We start from the raw sequence: 14,192 nt of genomic DNA on the forward strand, positions 1-14,192 counted from the left end.
GGGGGGGGGGGCTTGACACCCAAGGTCCCGCATAGATGCTACTCCTGGATTTAAGAAAAGTCACCATTTATTAAAGCCAGCCTGCCTTTCGAAAACAGAATTGAGAGAGCCTCAAAAACCAGAGGCCTTTTTTCAGCTGCACTGAGTAAAATGGACAGTCAGTAACTTCAATTAAAGCTTTAGTTAGTCAATCTATTAATTAACATTAGCAGCCCTAATTTTACGTGTTTGAATTTTGATGCTGCATTTAAGTGCTGGTTCCTAAGTTTTTTTTAATAATTTATATTTTGAGCTGGCTGGGACGCAATAAGGAGGAAAAATGGAAACAAAATCTAAAGCACACACATTATTTTGGAGTGGTATTTCAAGCTATAACTAAAATTTTAACATGTAATCATTACACTACAAAACTTTAAAACTTTTTAAATGATTTTAATGAATATATAAATAAGAATTAAACACATTTACAGCTTTAGAAATATCACCAACACCATATTTGTTTCATAAAAAATAGCATACTTTTTGATTCATGAATCAAATAAAATGCAATTGGAAGTCAAGTCCACAGGTTTTCCCAAGCCTTGTTTGCTGAATATTGTTTTGACATTTCTTTGCTAGCTCACTTTGCTTCTCAACATTTGCATTATCCACTGAAATATCTATTTTTGCTTGAGATCTAACCAGTGACAAGACAGTTATGAATATGAGCTTGAAAGAAAAGTGCTGGATCAGAATATTGGACTGTATGTTCAATTTATCTGAATGGGATCTACCAGTCAGATCCAATGCAGATAACTTGAGCATACAGTCTAATATTCAGCACTTTTTTTCAAGCTCATATTCATAACTGTCTTGTCACTGGGTAGATCTCATGATGAAAAGATTTGTGCTAACACAATACGAATTACTGCTCCCTAGATCTGCTCTGGAGGGTTCAGGGAACCCTCAGAACAGATTTAGGGATGCATGAGGGGAGGAGAGGGAGAGAACATTTCACTGTACAAGGTGAAGTCTTACTGCAAAACAAATAAATCCACGAAAATATCAGAAAGCTTCACTTACTAGCATTCAGCCAAAGATAGTTAGACTTTTACTTGAAGCACCAGAGCTCAGCTATGGCTAATATACCAGGCAGATTCCTGTACAGGCCCCTCCTCCACAATCTGTAGGCCACTTCACACAAGGCTTTCTCTAAAAAGAATTTCCAAACATTTCCAAACCTGGTCCCCTCCAGGTGTCTTGGGACTTTCTCTTCATCATCCCTGAGAACTGGCCATACTGCCTGGGGCTGATGGGGACTGTAGTCCAAAACATGCACAGGAGACACAAGTTTGGTGAAGGCTGGTGTACCTCGTGCGAATGGAGATCATGTGAACATGTATTGTGCCCTCTTGGGAACTTGTAAGTGACTGCTGTAACAAAGCTTTGAAGCACAGCAGAAAATTCCGGGGTGGTGGATAAGTCCTGTTCATTATTACATTCCTCTTTTCAACCTGTGTAGAAAAAGCATCCCTTATTCATTTTCACCCATGAGAGCTGAATAACATTCCATTTTTCCCTTGAGCCATAAGCAGAAATTCAACATAAAAAGAAATCACAATCTTCTTTGGTATAGGACTAGGAAGAGATTGCCAGGTTCCCAGCGCCAGCTCAGATTGTTACATGTCTGAAAGCTTGACAGCTCAGTCCTGCCAGGGTTGCAAATATTTCCTGTGTCACAGAAACGCCTAGAAGGGTATAATCTTTGGTCCAAATGATGGTGACAGACCCACTGTTTTCAGACATGGGTATCCCAATCACACATTTTATAGATACTGACAGGAGCAAACCAGTTATGGCTGGTTTTCAGCCACATAAGAGGCAGTTAGCCCAGAAGGGATCTGATCAGTACCTTCAGAGCAGTAAGGAAACAAGCACTTGAGGGGATCTTATTTTGATGCATGACAGGAAAAGAAGACTTGTACCAAGAACAGATCTCCCATAGATCAAGGCACAGAGGAGAGTGACCCCATAAGCAGCACCCTCCCTCCATAGATGTGCTTTACAATCTTTAGTGAGCAGTGCACAACAGTGAAAATCAAATATTTGTCCTTCTGGTAACCAGCAGTGCTACTCAAAATGGCTGCCATGGGAGGTGTGGCGGTTTGTCCCATTACCATGGAGACACAGAGGAATGGTTTCAAGTTAACAGGCAAGGCCCTACTGCTTGAGGGGCACCTTCTGACAGAAAGGAAGAACAGGAAAGACTGGGTTTGGGGAATGATGACACCCTCTGCCACTAGGTCATCTAGGAAACAATACCCTCGCCCCTTATTTTGCCTGCCCAAGGGCATGTATATCTGCATTTTCCAGCACATAAACCTTCTGGCCCTCCTTTCCTGGCATCACCACATGATTCAGCATTGCCTGCGCCACAGTCACTGTTGGGATAGAAAGGGCTGTGGGGAAGACAAGGGCTACCACTCCTAGGAATTTCTGGGCCATCCACTCTGCCGGCCGAGACTCCTGGCGATCACACAGCAGCACTCTGTAGGAGACAGAAGGAGAAAACCACTTCCTTTCAGTTGTCTGATGTCACCAGGTATCACGGCTGCTCAGAATGGTGACTTCTGGAAGGCACCAGATAACACATTGGATACCTTTTAGAGTATAAGCAAGCAGGGAGGGGGAAGCTGCACCTATCACGGGCATTTCTGGAGACAGCAAAATCAGTGAATCATATAAAAGACCAAGTGTATTGGATTCAGGACAGTGAATACAGTAATTTTTCAAACAGGGCATATTAAGTATCTGCCTCAGGCCCCAACATGGAAGCTACAGTGGTTCCAGCGCAGGGGGCCATTCACTCCTGCTGAAACAGCAACCAGTTTATACAGAGGTGGGAGCTACTGGTTTGGGGGTTATTATTTACTTATATTTATCTGTCACTTACTACAAAGAAATTGTCTCCAAGTGACTTGCTTTTATTAAAAAAAAGCAATATAAGATTAAACTTCAAATACTTCAGAAGATAAAACATTATCAACTAAAAGTGTTCATTCTGCAATAACATGAAAAGGCACATCCCACCTAACTGAAATAATAACTCCAATTAAGAGAGAAATGCCTGAGTGAATAGGAATGTCTTCACCTGGTGCCTAAAGGTTAACAGTGAAGGCACTAGGTGCATCTCTCTGGGGAGAGAATTCCAGAGTCAGGGAGCCATCACTGAGAAGGCCTGATCTTGTGTTGCCACCCTCCACACCCCAGATAATGAAAGCAGGGTGTAGGCAGGTTAATGAAGGGAAAGGGGCAGCCCCGCAGGTAAGTCAATGCACTGGCATAATCTAACCAGGAGGTAGACAACGGAAGCTAGGCTCTCTTTCTCCAGATGAAGTCACAGCTGGGCCACCAGCTGGAACTCATGGAAGGAACTCCATGCCACCAAGGTCACTTTGCCTCCAGTGATAGGAGTGGATCCAGAAGTAACTCCACGTTGTGCATCTGCTTCTATAGGGGTAGTGCAACCCCATCCATAACAGGTTGAACCCCACCTATTCAGTCCAAGGAACCTCCATTAACAGTGATTCCATCTTATCTGAATTAAACTTCAGTTTACTGGGTCTCATCCTGATCTAGAACATCCACTTCTACACCTGCAGAAATAGAGTTGCAAATCACCTGCAAATTAATGGCAATATACTCCACATTCCCTTCCAGTGGTTTCATGCAGATTTTAAACAGCATAGAAGATGTGGCACCTCACATCTCCTGAGCACAACCCTCTGGAGATGGCCATACAAACAGGACCAGAACCACTGTCAAGTGCCACCACCTACTGCCAATTCAGCTGCTCCAGAAGACTGAGAGATGAAAGAGAACCAACCGAGTCACATTCTCCTGCCTCTGTCCTGACAAAGATAATCAAACAGGATGACCAAGGCAGTTTCAGTCTAAACCAGGCCTAAACACAGGTGGAAATTGGTCTCATCCAAGAGAGCCTGGATCTGGTTAGTGACAACTCCCTCAAGAAGAGCTGGAACGTCCAACAGAATGTTGTCATAATGCGCACTTAGCCACTGTTGGGAGTAAAATGATGCCAAGCGACCTGTTGCAAACAAGAGCCAGTGTTATGTGGGAGGGCTGAACTTGGAACTGAGGCGATCAAGATTCAAATATCTGTTCAGTCATAAAACCCACTGGGGAGGCCTCTGGTAAGTCAGTATCTTGGATTCCAACTGGCTTCACAGGTTGAGCGGATTATGCCATAACCTCATACCTGTGACCCTGGGTTTCCTTTGAGATGGAAAGATAAATAGGGTGGATTACATCAAGCCAAACTGCCCTTGGAAGGGTGGAGCCATAACCACTATTTTACCAACTTCTTTAATAATACCTATACCAAAGGGTGGTTAAAGGGTAACCAATCCAGGACAACTGAACTGGCATTATATACCCCCTGAGACCAAACTGGAACAGTCCTCTTCTACTACAAACTTCGGAAAGTTATTTCGTTAGTTATGCCTGTGCGCTTCTCCCAGACCTTCTCCCTGCTTTTGTGGGAGGTGGGGGAATTCCCCCATCTCCTGCAAAAGCCCACAGGAGCCACGCACCCTTTAAGGAGTGCATGGCTCCTGCGGGCTTTTCTACGAGGAGGGAGAAGGGACTGATGCGGCCAGTCAGTCCCTTGTCTCTCCTCGGGGAAAAGCCAGCAAGAGTGGTGCGCTCTTTAAAGGGTGCGCGGCTCCTGCGGGCTTTTCTACGAGGGTGGGGAATTCCCCCACCTCCCGCAAAAGCCTGCAGAAGCCGCACGCTCTTTAAGGGGTGCGTGGCTCCTGTGGGCTTTTCTACGAGGTGGGAGAAGGGACTGGTGCGGCCAGTCAGTCCCTTCTCCCTCCGCACACAAGCTCCGCACGGAGCTTGTGTGCGGCTCTTGAGGACATTTCCCGCCTGCCTCCCCCCTGCATTCGCTCCATAGGATGCACACACATTTCCCCTTGCTTTTTAGGAGGGAAAAGTGCGTCCTATAGAGCGGACATTAAGGTATATTTTGTTTCACTGGGTGCAGGGCTGCTCGTGTCTTATCCACAGGTTACGTTGGACTGAAGCCTCCTCATATCCACACACTGTGCTTTGGGACCTGCTCCCGAGTAGACAACAAGATGGGAGTTGACTAGTTTGTGCCTGTTGGGAGGAGAAGGTTTAAATATATGTAGATCTGCAGGGGTGTGTCAGTCAATGCACAGAAGTGTAACCTGCCCCCAAGCGCTACTGTGATGTGCCCATCAACCACTCATCATCCCCACAACGGCCGTCAATAGTTGAGTGCTTTTCCTTCTATCCCACCCACACATCCCCAATCTACACACAGACACACAAACAAACAAACAAACAAACACACACTTTGCATTACTTACGCTGGTCTGAAAATGGAGCAACGGTCAAAGCCAACTGCTTGGACCCTGTCCTCTGCTTCACCCTGTAGGAGAAGAGGAAATGAAATATCAGATCTCTCTCACACACGTTCATTTATTTACATGCAAAAGTTTTATCCTGCACTTTTAACATAGATTCATTTTTCTAGGGTAGTTAACACAGTAATAAGAAACAAGAGGTACAATTTAAAATATTACTGTTATTATACAATGAAACTAAGTCAGCAAATTAAAAACCATCTGAAACATCAACAGCCAATTTAAAGAGTGTAAAATCAAGTTGCTCCAAGTTTTAAAATATTTCACTTTTTAAGAGACTGGGAAAACAACTTGTTTGGATTTTTATCTGGGACCTAAAATGTATTAGAACTTAGGGATTAAAACCAATATTTTGAATTGAACCTGAAAACTCACTGGGAGCCAGTAGAGTTGTTTCTATGCAGGCAAGATATGATCTTTTTGCCTGATTCCTGTTCACAACCTAGCTGCAGTATTCCATACTGTCTTCAAAGGCAGCCCCATGAAAAGTGCACTGCAGTAATCCACCTTCAAAATTACCAGGGCAGGGGCAGCTGATGAAGCAATCCTATACACAAGAAGCAAAACACCGTGAAGTACACCAGATCCAAACTCTGTTCAGGAGTGCAGCTTCTCCTGTCGGAGCTGGCCTAAGCCTGGCAGAAGAAAAGCGAGCCTTTAAAACAGGGTTTGAGTAAAACTTCCCTTTTCATCAGTGTAACTTACACTGGATTACCAGGTCATGAAACTGAGCTGCATGGGCTGAGGATCCAACCCAAGCCCCCCCCCCCCTCTTGCCCCACCACATCCCTTTATTAGGGCTTATGTTGGCTTCGCATCTACAGCACACCTTATTATGGCAGGGATACCGACCTTGACCTCTTCATTTTGAACCACAAACACTGTGTTGCTTCTGGGTTGTTTGTGTGTGTGTGCACGCTCGTGTGTGTGTGTAGTGCTGATAGTGTCAGGCCAAGACTGGGGAGACCTAGGTTCAAATTATTCCTCAGCTATGAAAGCTACGTGATGATCATGGACCAGTTACTAATCTCTCTCAGCTAACAAACCCCAGAGGGCTTTTGTGAAAGTTTAATGGTCTGGGGGAGGGAGAGAAAACCCTGTAAACCACCTTGGAGGAAAGGCAATTATTATTATTATTATTAATAATAATAGCTTCTGCTAATATCCAGAATAGCAGTAGAATGAAGAGTAGAGCCTAGAGCCACAGCCATCTGTACATAAAATTAAAACCTAGAACTTGGCATTTAAGGACAGAATTCAGAACAGCTCAGAAAACTGGTGTCTCCTCCCATACATTGATTACTTTGTTTTGAAAGACAATTCAAGACCTGGGGAACCTGTGGCTCACCCAATGTTGCTGGACTGCAACTCGCAGCTGATGAGTACTGGAGTCTGGCAACATCTGGAGGGCCAGAGGGTTTGGACCCCAGGTCTAGGCTTTCTCCAACAAGACACACCTTAACCCGGAGGTAGAGGAAGCGGCTCGAGCTATTGGCCCCTTTGCCCGACTGCAGGACAAAGTGGTGACAGCCGCCAGCTTTGGCGAGTCTCGCAGAGTGCTCAACGTAGTCACGGTCGACCCGCACAAATCCATCCTGCAGGCCAGAGAAAGTAACATTTATTTGGAAATCCTCTCTATTCCAAAGGGTAAGGGTGACTCAAGCCATATTTAGTAAAGGTAAAGGTACCCCTGCCCGTACGGGCCAGTCTTGACAGACTCTAGGGTTGTGTGCCCATCTCACTCAAGAGGCCGGGGGCCAGCGCTGTCCGGAGACACTTCCGGGTCACGTGGCCAGCGTGACATCGCTGCTCTGGCGAGCCAGAGCCGCACACGGAAACGCCGTTTACCTTCCCGCTAGTAAGCGGTCCCTATTTATCTACTTGCACCTGGGAGTGCTTTCGAACTGCTAGGTTGACAGGCGCTGGGACCAAACAGCGGGAGCGCACCCCGCCGCGGGGATTCGAACCGCCGACCTTTCGATCGGCAAGCACTAGGCGCTGAGGCTTTAACCCACAGCGCCACCCACGTCCCCAAGCCATATTTAAATACCATTAATTTTCACTCAGTAGGTTGAACTAGCAGGTGACAGCTAGTCCTGGGCAGCACTTGGACTGGAAAGACCCGTGTTCACGTTGGGCAAGCTAGTCTTTCTCTCAGTCCAGTGTACCTCACAGGGTTGTTGTGAACAAAGAATTAGATAACCTCATGCAACTTGGAAGAAATGTTGTGCATATGTAATAAATGAACAACTCCTATTGCATCCTCTGCCAAGGTCCCAACGCTCCCATTTCACCCTCACAGCTCTCAGACACAAAGGAAAAGAAAGCAAACATTAGGCCACACCAAAGTGCTTGGGTGGCTGCTTCATGCAGCTCCCATTTCCTTTTACTCCGGAGACAGGTAGCCACTTTTCCTTTGAGAAACCTTCCAGGGATCACATGCCAGTGGCAAAACTGTGCGGAACAAGAGATATGAATTTTACATTTGCATACTAGGCTAGTTTCTTCACAGGCCACTCTCCATCCTCCATGCAGGCAAGCAAGAAGCATCACCAGGAGATGTGGCTGAGGGAAGCGGCAGCTGTGGAGGGTGTGTGGCATGGGGAGATGGTCACGGAACCAATACAGGTGCTTGAATGGCTCCTGACCTGGCTCCCCATGGCTGTGTGGGCCTTGTCATCTTCCTCAGTTCCTCCCACCCCCAAAATACTGCCCCGCCCTCCTGCTAGCATTGGTTGCTCACCACTCCGGCTTTGGCCTTTGTTGTCCCCAGGCAGCAAAACCCAACATCATGGCCTTGGAAGGCAGCCGTCGATTCATCCAGTTTCTCAAAGTCAACAACTTCTTGTGACTGGGATGCAGAGCACGAGAGGAGCCAAAAGAAGGAGAAAACAACATGCAAATATTCAAATTTAAAAAATGACCCACGTGGAGGAATGGAGCTTCAAACAAATAAGTAAACTCACTTCTATCTCCTGGTGTAGCTGTCATCACACTCCCTAGAAGCCTCCACACATGTGGAAGCCAAGCACAGACTACTTATGTGTGTATGGGGGGGGGGAATACATATGTTAAGCGGTGTTGTAACCCCATCTCTCATCCGATGGCTCTGCCATTCTTTCCTGGAGAGCAGAAATCTACAATTTCTCCAAGGATTGTTTGGCCAACCCACACCTCTCTACTCCAGACCTCCTGCCTGCCAGTGTGGGGGATTCTTGAAGGGCAGAGCTGGGCAGCTTGTCTGTGGCCCCATACCACATTCTGTGTTGCCCCCAATGCTTCCTGAAGCATCCCATAAGAGTGTCTTCTTTGTTGTTCTTTTGGTTATAAGTTTTATCTATAATATTAATTAATTGATTCCACCTGTGCGTTTTGTCTAACATTCTGAATACTGTTGGCTCTATTCGGAGAGCAACTTTTATCAGCCAAGCCCACCGTCTTAAGAGATGTCTCTGTGGTTTCTGACAGAGAAATCCAGCAGCAACATCTTGGCATGACAGCCGAGTTATTAAAGAAACACAAAGGAGCATCTTGTTGTATGAAACAGTGTTAATTGGCTGGCACTGCTCAGAAACAGGAAAAATGGAAAAGTGCACCCTGAGGTTGTGTTTCCAGATGGGGAGAGAAGCCAGGCATATTGCAGGCAGTGGGCTGCCCACCACAAGGAGGATTCAACACAGGTAGCCATCCTTTTGAGGTCTTCCCTTCTGGGGGTGAAGGACTGCACCCAAATGGAAGTAGCAAACCCTAGGTGAGAGGCAGGGAAGTGAAGATCTCCCAGGATGAGACACTGGGAGAGGAAAGGGAAGATCTCTGGCGAGAGCTCCATCCACCAAAGTAGGATGGCGCATGACTAGCCCAAGAGCATCATGAGCACAAATCCAACATGAATGAGCCCTAAATAGGATGCCTGGAGAAACCCTGGTGTGGTCTACTGGTGGAAAAGTCAGACTAGGCTTGGAGGAGACCCAGGTTTGAATCCCCAGGAAGCTCAGGGGCTTACCTATCTCTTAGCTTAGTAAACAAAACTGTGCGCTCTGGCACTTGTCAAGGTGACCGGTTGCACCAGAAGCAGTTTAGTCCTGCTGGCCACATGACCCAGAAAGCTGCCTGTGGACAAACACCAGCTTCCTTGGCCTGAAGCAAGATGAGCGCCACACCCCATAGTCGCCTTTGACTGGACAACCGTCCAGGGGTCCTTTACCCTTACCTTACCATAGCTTACTCTACCTCACAGCGTTGGTGGGAGGACAAAATGGGGGTGAGGGAAAGAGAATCTGGATCTATGTTTAAAAATCAACAATGACTTAAGGAACATTTGCTTTCATTACCACATTGCTGAAAAGTGATCCTTCCAACTTCCGGCGGCCAATGAGGGTAATTTTGGAGAAAAGCTGCCGCCTCAAGAGCTCAGCTAGGAGTTCCTTCCCAGTTTCACCAGAAGCACCCAAGATGAAACAGGTTTGGTTCTTCTCCTGGAAACTCTTCCGGAAGCTCTTCATTTCTTCTGTGCTGGGGACAGTCATGCTGTTGGCAGGTCAACAGAGGTGGCGGAGAGGGGACCACAATCCTTATGTAAACTATACACTTACCTGGGGATAAGTCATAAGAGAGTCAGTATGGTATAGTGGTTAGAGGGTTGAGCTCAGACCTGAGAGGCCGGGGTTGAAATCCCTGTTCAGTCATGAAACTCACTGGGTGATCTTGGGTAGCTCACAGTCTCTTAGCCGAACCTAATTCACAGGGTTGTTGTGAGGATTAAAGATGAACATACTTCAAGGGACACAGGTGGCGCTGTGGGTTAAACCACAGAGCCTAGGACTTGCTGATCAGAAGGTCGGCGGTTCGAATCCCCGCAACGGGGTGAGCTCCCGTTGCTCGGTCCCTGCTCCTGCCAACCTAGCAGTTCGAAAGCACGTCAAAGTGCAAGTAGATAAATAGGTACCGCTCCGGCGGGAAGGTAAACGGTGTTTCTGTGCACTGCTGTGGTTCGCCAGAAGCGGCTTAGTCATGCTGGCCACATGACCCAGAAGCTGTACGCCGGCTCCCTCGGCCAATAAAGCAAGATGAGCACTGCAACCCCAGAGTCGGCCACAACTGGACCTAATGGTCAGGGGTCCCTTTACCTTTACTTCAAGGGAAGTCATAGAACTGCTCTATTCTGCCTTGGTCACACCAGGAGTCCTGTGTACCACAATTTAAGAAGGATATTGACAAACTGGAATGTGTGCAGAGGAGGGCAACCAACATGGCCAAGGGTCTGGAAACCAAGCCTTATGACGAATGGTTGAAGGAGTTGGTGATGTTTAGCCTGGAAAAGAGGAGACTGAGAGGAGATAGGAGAGCCTATCTCCTGGGCAGGGATTTTTGAGGGTGCATGAATCAGATGCCCCCCACAGGTGCCCCTGGTGCAGCGCAGCCTGGTCAGAGGAACCAACGTTTGCGGAGAGGAGCACTGGGCCACATGGGGGGCACCTGTGTGGGAGTGCCTGGTTCACACCCACAAGTGCAATGTCAGCTGGCTGTGTTCCCCGCTGTGCGGCAGGTAGGAGGCGCAGCGCAACCCTGCTTGGATCTGGGGCGGGGTCACTCTGGCAGGGTTGACAGCAAGGGCTGGGGTGCCATGGTGGGCTCCTTCGCCCTCCCCCCCCTGCCTTGCACACATCCCTCCAGCTCACATGTGCCTCCTCAGGCGCCGTGAGCTCATGAAACGTCACGGTGATAGCCATCTTCAAATATCTAAAGAGCTGTCACAAGGAGCCAGCTTGTTTTCTCCTGGTCTGGAGGGCAGGAATCAAACCAAAGGCTTTAAGTTACAAGAAAGGAGATTCTGACTGAACATCAGGAAGAACTTTCTGACGGTAAAAGCTGTTAGACAGTGCAAGGGACTTTCCTTCCTTGGATGTTTTTGAGCAGCACTTGGATGGCCATCTGCCAAGGATGCTTTAGTTGAGATTTCTGCAGGAGGGGTTGGACTAGATGACCTTTGGGACCCCTTCCATCTCTACCATTCTAAGAATTTAAGAGCCTGCTGGATGAGGTGAGAGGCTCATCTAGTCAGGCATCCTGCTCTCAGGTGGCCGTAGGAGGACCTTAATGCAACAGCCTTTATCTCCCCAATTGTCATCTCAGCAACTGGCAGTCAGAGGTTCACTTCCTTTGACAGTGGCAGGAGAACAAAGCTATCGTGTCTCCTATTCACTGACAGGCTCTAACCTCCCTGACTTTGCCTAATTCCATTTCAGAGCCACCCAAGTTGGTAGCTAGTGTGAAATTTTGTGGCAGCTAATTCCATAGGTGAATTGTCTGTCTTGAATCTTCCCATATTCATTCCCACTGAAGTCAACAGGGATGAGTAAAAAAGGGGAAGATTGATTGCACTGTTAGGCAAGAGAACCACCATTTTTTAAAGCCTGTCAAGAAAACGGGACAGTCAATTGCAAGGTATTTCATTTTCTTTCTTTTCTTTTTTAAAAAGAGCATTCTTTTGAAAGCCTCTATCAATATACTGCATGACTTTTGCATCTTGGGCAGGCAAGCCTGTCATCCTATCCCAGCATCGAGGAAACTTTGCTCCTCCAGATGAAGGCTGAACTCCCACTGCCATTCCTGCCCACTGGGGCTGATGAGAGTGGGAATCCCCCCTCACCTGCACTTCCCACCCCTTTGCTACCTTACCATGTACACCACCTGGAGCTCCTTGGAGGAAAAAGCTGCAATATAGATGCAACAAACAAGCAAGCAAACATGCAAGCAAACAATGACATCATTGCAAGCCCCACCTACTTCTAAGTGACTTAGATCCTGGTTTAAGAACAGACATGATTTCAAAACCAGATACCAGTGCTGGTTCATAGAACTGCAGAGTTGGAAGGGATCCCCGAGAGTCATCTAGTTCAACCCCTTAGCTCCTAGAAGCTGTCAGCATGCGACAGTGGCCCCACCCAGGAACAGCTAAACCAGGTGAAGGTAGCCAATGGGTCTCAGACCCTTGATGAGTTACGGAGTTCCCCTGCATGTGAAGACAGGCTCTGGGCGGAAGATATCAAGAGTGGGTCCAACCCTCAAGCCCCTACATGTGCAGTCGAGGGAAGTGGGGGGTCTATGGGGCTCCTCAGTCTGGAAAGGTAGGAGAAGGAAAACTCTGGTCCTAAACCTCTGCTGCCATGAGGGTTATCTTTGGAGGAAGAAAAGGTTTAGGAGTAAATCCTACACAAATCCTGAGCGGCGTCCCCAAGACGGTGAGATGGTGCCTCCTGCCAGCAACTCCTGCGGGGGCCAAACACATGGCTCTGCTTCCCTTGGCACATAGTTCGGCTGAGAGAGGCGTCTTGTTCTCCCGACAAGCCCAGGCCCTCCGCCCACACTGACGGGGACCCGGGCGCTGCTAACACGGCGCTTTGGCTTCACCCTCAGAGCCGCACTCCATTGCCCCAGTCCGCCCAGCCCCCGCCCTCTTCCGCCTCCCCAGCTCCGCCCCCGCGTCGCCAGGTGCGGCCGCGCATTGATCGCCCTTCGGGGCAAAGGGCGCCGGGGATCGGGGCCCCTGGGCAGCCCCGGCTCCTGCCCGCAGACCCCCCCCAGGGGCGCCCCCTCTGGCTCCTCTCCGGGGGCAGCTTCGCTCCCCAAACCCCTTCCCGAGGCTGCGCAGCCGGAGAGCGGCGAGCCGAGCGGCGCGATGCCTCCCCGCGCCCCCCGCCACCTCCCGCGCCGCCCGCCCAACCGCCCGCCCGCCACTCACCGGCCGAGAGCAGACAAACCGCCGCCGCTCTTCCCTTTCTCCGCCGGGACGAAGCGCTCGGGGACGCATGCGCACGTGGGCGCCTCGCGCTCTCCGCCTCCCGAGCGGGATTGGAGAGCGGCGAGGGACGCCCCGGGGCCATCCAGTCCACCCTCGCAAAGCCAGGAAAATGTTTCGCGGCGAAGATTCAGGATGAGCTGCGCATTTCCCCCCTGCTTCAACCGCCCCGTCGTGTTAATCTCGCGACATGCGTGTTCGCTTTTATTTGGAGTTTATTCTTTTATACATGCTGATGCGTGTTCGCTTTTATTTGGGGTTTATTCTTCCTTTATCGTTTGGTCCCGGAAACGCATTTGCATCGGAGAATGAAATCTTAACAAAATGATTGCAAGCCTTTGCCCCCTCCCAAGGAACTTTTTTTTGGGGGGGTAGGGCAGGGCGAGGCCAAAGGGGGGGCAGCAGGGCAGTTCCCCCCATCCACAAATATTGTTGAAGAGCATTGAAAGTACTCAATTATCTGAGGTTCTCTGCCCCCCCCCAACAGAAGCTTGCCCCCCGCAATATCCTTTTTGCGGGGTATTTATACTGTGATAGGAATTTCATGGTATTAGATATATGGAATTTACAACAATACTAAGGTTACCAGATTTTTTTCAAAGAATTCGGGACACTTAAAAAAAAAAAAGAGAAAAAAAGTTCGTTAGAAAAAATCATTTTTAAAGAAAATTAAGAAGTAATATCTTCTCTTCTGTGGTCTCCTCGGTTGCGCAGCCTTCTTCTGGGCCTGATCTCTTGGAGCGCTATTGGCTGTGGAATAGGCTCAGGCCGGGCCTGGGCTCGGCCACATGTCCTTGCCCTCCCGGTGCTCTCCTACCTCTCTTCCGCGGTGGCAGAGCAGCAAGGTCAGGGCTCCCCTCTGTGTTCTCCTTCCTCTTTCTCTCTTCCTTCTCCTTCTCCCTGTGTTGGCTCCAGAGCTTGATTTGGCTCTGCGGTTCCCC

General features: G+C 48.6%; 1 protein-coding gene across 7 annotated transcripts; it reads right to left on the reverse strand.

Annotated features, from left to right (window-relative positions):
* Positions 1-420: 420 nt before the first annotated feature.
* Positions 421-13,315, reverse strand: HTATIP2 (HIV-1 Tat interactive protein 2; the record flags this gene model as incomplete). Of its 7 annotated transcripts, none has more annotated exons than XR_014507978.1 (7): positions 421-4,726; positions 4,911-5,163; positions 5,397-5,458; positions 6,911-7,048; positions 8,197-8,304; positions 9,785-10,045; positions 13,195-13,315. XR_014507978.1 is itself a non-coding variant. In XM_083427124.1 (6 exons), the coding sequence occupies 5 exons, from the start codon at positions 9,977-9,979 to the stop codon at positions 2,311-2,313; spliced, it is 720 nt and encodes a 239-aa protein (XP_083283250.1). In that variant the 3' UTR covers positions 421-2,310. The 7 variants fall into 7 exon arrangements, 5 of the variants coding, with proteins under 5 accessions (XP_083283250.1, XP_083283251.1, XP_083283253.1 ...); XR_014507979.1 differs by lacking the exon at positions 4,911-5,163 and having other exon boundaries at positions 421-1,220; positions 1,328-2,527; positions 13,195-13,313; XM_083427124.1 differs by lacking the exon at positions 4,911-5,163 and having other exon boundaries at positions 421-2,527; positions 13,195-13,313.
* Positions 13,316-14,192: the final 877 nt, after the last annotated feature.

This window comes from Podarcis tiliguerta, assembly GCF_965153285.1.
Source record: "Podarcis tiliguerta genome assembly, chromosome: 2".
In the NCBI taxonomy this organism is placed as follows: Eukaryota; Metazoa; Chordata; class Lepidosauria; order Squamata; family Lacertidae; genus Podarcis; species Podarcis tiliguerta.